Here is a 7,391-nt window from a genome sequence, read left to right on the forward strand (position 1 = left end):
CATGTTTATATATATTAATTGAGATTGATATTTACATGATTAAATGTTTCCAACATGTTAAGCAATCAAACTTGTTAAGACTTGATTAATTGAAATATGTTTCATATAGACAATTGACCACCCAAGTTGACCGGCGATTCACGAACGTTAAAACTTGTAAAAACGACATGACGATATATATATGGATATACATATGGTTAACATGAGATTATGATAAGTAAGTATCTCCATAAGTATATTAACAATGAGTTATATACATATAAACAAGATTACTAACTTAAGGATTTCGAAACGAGACATATATGTAACGATTATCGTTGTAACGACATTTAAATGTATATATATCATATTAAGATATATTAATATATCATAATATCATGATAATATAATAATTTAACATCTCATTAGATATAATAAACAATGGGTTAACAACATTAATTGAGATCGTTAACTTAAAGGTTTCAAAACAACACTTACATGTAACGACTAACGATGACTTAACGATTCAGTTAAAATGTATATACATGTAGTGTATTTAGATGTATTAAAATACTTTTGGAAGACTTCAAGACATATATTAAAACACTCATACTTAACGAAAATGGTTACAGTTACTTTCCCATTCTTTTCTTTCATCAAGAATTCTAGTCGTATTCTTACCCGTATTATACACAGCTTCAAAACGTACTTACTATGGGTATATACCAATAGGAACTAGCATGGGATTCCACTCTTGATTATGTCATGTATGACTAATCAATTTTAACTTCTACCATGAGCTAGTCAACTAACTAGAACTTCTTTTAACCCCACTCACCACTCACCAATTACCACTCATCATTCACTCCATTTCACTTCTAATTCTCTTTCTAATTCTCTCTCAACACACCCACACTATTATGAACGTATTTTTCCAGTAGTTAATCATCATCTTCATCAAAAATCACTTCAAGAATCAAGCTATAATCATCATAGGAAGAACACTTCAAGAACACTTCAAAAATCCCTTCAAGTTTACTAATTTACTTCCAAGCTTTCTAATCCATTCCAAGTAATCATCTAAGATCAAGAAACCTTTGTTATATACAGTAGGTTATCTTTCTTATTCAAGGTAATATTCATATTCAAACTTTGATTCAATTTCTATAACTATAAACTATCTTAATTCGAGTAAAAATCTTACTTGAACTTGTTTTTGTGTCATGATCCTACTTCAAGAACTTTCAAGCCATCCAAGATCCTTTGAAGCTAGATCATTTCTTGTCACTTCCAGTAGGTTTACCTACTAAACTTTTGGTAGTAATGATGTTCATAACATCATTCGATTCATATATATAAAACTATCTTATTCGAAGATTTAAACTCGTAATCACGAGAACATAGTTTAGTTAATTCTAAACTTGTTCGCAAACAAAAGTTAATCCTTCTAACTTGACTTTTAAAATTAACTAAACACATGTTCTATATCTATATGATATGCTAACTTAATGATTTAAAACCTGGAAACACGAAAAACACCGTAAAACCGAAATTACGCCGTCGTAGTAACACCGCGGGCTGTTTTGGGTTAGTTAATTAAAAACTATGATAAACTTTGATTTAAAAGTTTTTATTCTGAGAAAATGATTTTTATTATGAACATGAAACTATATCCAAAAATTATGGTTAAACTCAAAGTGGAAGTATGTTTTCTAAAATGGTCATCTAGACGTCGTTCTTTCGACTGAAATGACTACCTTTACAAAAACGACTTGTAACTTATTTTTCCGACTATAAACCTATACTTTTTCTGTTTAGATTCATAAAATAGAGTTCAATATGAAACCATAGCAATTTGATTCACTCAAAACGGATTTAAAATGAAGAAGTTATGGGTAAAACAAGATTGGATAATTTTTCTCATTTTAGCTACGTGAAAATTGGTAACAAATCTATTCCAACCATAACTTAATCAACTTGTATTGTATATTATGTAATCTTGAGATACCATAGACACGTATACAATGTTTCAACCTATCATATCGACACATCTATATATATTTCGGAACAACCATAGACACTCTATATGTGAATGTTGGAGTTAGCTATACAGGGTTGAGGTTGATTCCAAAATATATATAGTTTGAGTTGTGATCAATACTGAGATACGTATACACTGGGTCGTGGATTGATTCAAGATAATATTTATCGATTTATTTCTGTACATCTAACTGTGGACAACTAGTTGTAGGTTACTAACGAGGACAGCTGACTTAATAAACTTAAAACATCAAAATATATTAAAAGTGTTGTAAATATATTTTGAACATACTTTAATATATATGTATATATTGTTATAGGTTCATGAATCAGCAGTGGCCAAGTCTTACTTCTCGACGAAGTAAAAATCTGTGAAAGTGAGTTATAGTCCCACTTTTAAAATCTAATATTTTTGGGATGAGAATACATGCAGGTTTTATAAATGATTTACAAAATAGACACAAGTACGTGAAACTACATTCTATGGTTGAATTATCGAAATCGAATATGCCCCTTTTTATTAAGTCTGGTAATCTAAGAATTAGGGAACAGACACCCTAATTGACGCGAATCCTAAAGATAGATCTATTGGGCCTAACAAACCCCATCCAAAGTACCGGATGCTTTAGTACTTCGAAATTTATATCATATCCGAAGGGTGTCCCGGAATGATGGGGATATTCTTATATATGCATCTAGTTAATGTCGGTTACCAGGTGTTCACCATATGAATGATTTTTATCTCTATGTATGGGATGTGTATTGAAATATGAAATCTTGTGGTCTATTATTATGATTTGATATATATAGGTTAAACCTATAACTCACCAACATTTTTGTTGACGTTTTAAGCATGTTTATTCTCAGGTAATTATTAAGAGCTTCCGCTGTCGCATACTTAAATAAGGACGAGATTTGTAGTCCATGCTTGTATGATATTGTGTAAAAACTGCATTCAAGAAACTTATTTTGTTGTAACATATTTGTATTGTAAACCATTATGTAATAGTCGTGTGTAAACAGGATATTTTAGATTATCATTATTTGATAATCTACGTAAAGCTTTTTAAACCTTTATTGATGAAATAAAGGTTATGGTTTGTTTTAAAAATGAATGCAGTCTTTGAAAAACGTCTCATATAGAGGACAAAACCTCGCAACGAAATCAATTAATATCGAACGTTTTTAATCAATAAGAACGGGGCATTTCAGATGGTGTGATGTTCTAGTCAATTTTTGGTTTTACAAGTGTACATGTACTTATGTAGTCTTTTTAATGTATAATTCTAAAATGTTTACTTGTATGTTTAAGGTTTAGGAAGTAAGCTAAGATTAGGTTCTAATCAAAATAGGTCAAGGTTGGTTAAATGAAAGAAATGGTTAAGTACAAAGAAATCAAAACTAGTTGTGAAAATGATGAAGTGTAGAAATGTTTTTATCTTATGATCAAATGTTAAAATGAAAATGTTTCAAGTCTTTAATCTAAATACTTGGTTAATAAGTTTACTTATTAAGTTAATATATATATATATATATATATATATATATATATATATATATATATATATATATATATATATATATATATATATATATATATATATATATATATATATATATAAAGATATAATTTATAAGTCTAGGGTTTATGGTAATGACCTAGGGTTTATGACTTTATGCAAAATGTGTGAAGTAACACCCTATCAAGTAAAACCTAAAATGCATCCTTAGGGTTATACAAACCCTAAAATAAACCAAGACATAGATTAATAAATTTACTCGTCATGTCAGAAAAGGTAACTTAAAGAATTCAAACTAGACAACTTAAGTCGAAAAGCTAGAGTTGTGACATTACCTACCCGTTAAGAAAAATTTCGTCCTCGAAATTTAGGAGGTACTTCGGTTATCAAAAAAATGGGGATATTTCTGCCTTATATGGTCCTCACATTCCCACGTGAACTCTGGACCTCTCTGTGCTTTCCAACGAACTTTAACAATTGGAATCCTACTATGCTTCAGCTTCTTCATCTCACGATCCATCACCTCTACTGGTTCTTCAACAAAATGCAATTTGTCATCAATACTTAGTTCTTCCAAAGGAATCACTAAATTCTCATCCGACAAGCACTTTTTCAGGTTCGAAACATGAAAAGCATTATGAATACCACTAAGTTCCTGTGGTAGTTTCAATCTATATGCAACTTGACCAATCCTTATAATATGTTGATGTATAGATGCTGTATTTGATAGTATATATGTATTCTAAGACATTTTGATACTTATACGTGTTCATTCGTGCTCGTAAACTTGATAAATTCTCAATTATAAAAAAACAGTCATCCCAAATCCGTCCCTAATTCTCTGATTTACCGACAGATTAGGGACGACCATATATTTATATGTTTTTTAAAATTACGATTTAGACGAAATTGCATAGACACTCATTCATAAATGCATCTATATTAGTTAACAAACATTTTAAAAGTAATAAGTAGCGTATAAATTCAAACACACGTACGGGTATGCATATATTCAATAACAACGATTATGGAACTTATATATAAAAACACAATATCGAAGGTATACATCCAACAAACGGATAATATGTTGATGTATAGATGTTATATTTGATAGTATATATGTGTTCCAAGATATATTGGTACTTATACGTGTTATTTAATGCTCTTAAACTCGATAAAATCTCAATTATAAAAAAACAGTCGTCCCAAATCTGTCACTAATATTCTTATTTACCGACGGATTAGGGACGGCCATTATATATATATATATATATATATATATATATATATATATATATATATATATATATATATATATATATATATATATATATATATATATATATATATATATATATATATATATATATATATATATATATATATATATTATTTTAAATTACGATTTAGACAAAAACGTGTAGATACTCGCCTCTAAATGCATTTATATTAGTTAACAAACATTTTAAAAATAACAAGTAGTGTGTATAATGCAAACACACGTACGAGTGTACATGTATTGACTAACAACGTTTATAGAATTTATATATAAAAACAGTAGATCGAAGGTATACAACCGACAAACGTATAATATATTGATGTATGAATGTTATATTTGATAGTATATATGTATTATTTGATATTTTTGTACTTATACATGTTCATTCGTGCTCGTAAACTCGATAAATTTTCAATCAAAAAAAATAACCGTCCCAAATCCGTCCCTAATACACTGATTTACCGACAGATTAGGGACGGCCTTATAGTTATATATTTTTTTTAAAATTACGCTTTAGACAAAAATGAATAGCCATTGTAAATCCTTCGAAATACATTATATTTAGGGATGAATTATGGACGGATTTTTGGACGTAGCTAATCCGTCGGTAATCTGTCGCTAAATTTATATTTAGGGACATATTGCCAATGGATGAGTTACCGCAGTTATTCCGTCGTTAAACCGTCGCAAATATGTGTTAAATTAATTTTTTATGTGTTCGTTGGAAAGTCGTCGGAAATTCGTCGGTATTTAGGGACGAAATTATAGGCCGTCGCAAAGCCGTAGCTAATTCTAGATTTTATAGTAGTAGTGACATAAGAACACAATCACACATCAAAACAAACCTAGGCGATTGAATAAATCAACAAGCCGAAAATATTTAAAACAAATAACTTCTCAAAGACTAAATCACTCAACTCACAATCAAATGAATTTAGAGAGGAAAACTATAAACTAACTCAACTCTCAACAATAGAATAATCCACCAAGTAAATGATTAAAAAAAGTGAAACCCTAATCTGATATTCGAGAGACAGCTAGAGGCTACAAAAGATGAATTTGTGATTAATGAATAAAATAATCACTAAATGCCTTTTTAAATTTATGATATAACATATTACAAGCAGTCCCTCTCAAGTCTTGTAAATATGAAAGCAGCCATAAAACTTCAAGACTTGGACTCAAACTTTCACAAATCTAACTTCTGCCACATCTACTTCCTCGGCTATCACCGGAATATCACCACAGCAACACATCATCGAATCTACTGCACATGAACACTTCAAACCTTGACAATACACAATCCAGATGTCACAAACAAAGATATAAATACATAAATCAGATTGAATATTCAAATATCTTATCAATAGCATAATGCTACCTGATGGTTATACGGAATTTAAATATATGTGCATTTTGAACGAGTTGCTACTTAAAAGTATCTTGAAGCAAATAAGGCGCCAACGATGTATACTTCTTACTGATTTTACTTCAACATAATGTGTTTCATGTTCAAAGCTAATCCTTCCTACTGTTAGCCTATTCATCTTCCCACATTTATTGTATTTATTATAGAACTCTTCATTTGTACTCTATGTGTCTATTTATATGGCATCTTGTATATTGTGAAGGATAATACAGAACATACTTTTACAATTGCAATCCAACATGGTATCAGCAGCCATCATATCCCACCCAATCGCTTCCTGATCATCTTCTTCTCCCACCCTTTTCGCCTACATACCTGCAACCATGGCCAATAACTATGCCAAAATATACACGGTTACCTCTATCTCACATCTAATTCCTACAAAACTGAATTATGCTCATTGGAAGAAATTGTTTACCACGCATTGCTCGGGCTTTGATGTCCTAAAATTCATACAAGGCACCTCCACTTCCGAAGAATCCGCAACCACAGAATGGCTCAAGGCCGATGCTGTCGTCACCACTTGGATCTACAACACAATTTCCGAACCTCTGCTTGAAAGGCTTCTCAACAGTGATGCTTCCACCTCACACGCAGCATGGGTATTCCTTGAAAAACTCTTTCAAGACAACAAGCTCTCTAAAACTATGGAATTGACTGCCGAATTACGTGGATTGAATATTGGTGACCAATCGATTGAAGAATACTTTCGCAAAATCGATCGTATAGCCACTCACCTTCGCACTGTCGACGATAATGACCTGGTTATGTACGTTGTTCACGGGTTAAATGATAAGTATCCTCATGCCTCACATATTATCCTTCTTCAATAACCCTTCCCCAATTATGATACGGTTCGTTCGATGCTCCTAATGGAGGAGATGACTCTTCACCGCAAGCAACAATCGGCTCCTGAACCACCCCTTAACGCATCGAATCCTTCTGCCCTGCTTTTTCAATCGCCATCTCAGACCACCAATCGACAGCCTATTTATAAGAATTTTGCATGCAGTTACTGTAGGTTTGAGGATCGCTGTAGTTACCTTCATCAGTGCCCACAACAGGCCCCACACAACAAACGCAACAGTAGCAGCTCTTCTCAAAACCCTCATTCTTTTAATCTCAACCAGGCTTACTTGTTACA

General features: G+C 31.3%; 1 protein-coding gene across 1 annotated transcript; it reads left to right on the plus strand.

Annotated features, from left to right (window-relative positions):
• The first annotated feature begins 6,570 nt into the window (after window positions 1–6,570).
• LOC139876101 (uncharacterized) lies at window positions 6,571–7,080 on the plus strand. Its single transcript, XM_071863401.1, has one exon. The coding sequence runs from the start codon at window positions 6,571–6,573 to the stop codon at window positions 7,078–7,080; it is 510 nt and encodes a 169-aa protein (XP_071719502.1).
• Window positions 7,081–7,391: the final 311 nt, after the last annotated feature.

This window comes from Rutidosis leptorrhynchoides, chromosome 11 (assembly GCF_046630445.1).
Source record: "Rutidosis leptorrhynchoides isolate AG116_Rl617_1_P2 chromosome 11, CSIRO_AGI_Rlap_v1, whole genome shotgun sequence".
Taxonomy (NCBI): Eukaryota; Viridiplantae; Streptophyta; class Magnoliopsida; order Asterales; family Asteraceae; genus Rutidosis; species Rutidosis leptorrhynchoides.

Excerpts from the sequence above, each read along its gene's own strand:
- LOC139876101 (XM_071863401.1), top strand. The coding sequence starts at position 6,571 with ATGGCCAATAACTATGCCAAAATATACACGGTTACCTCTATCTCACAT.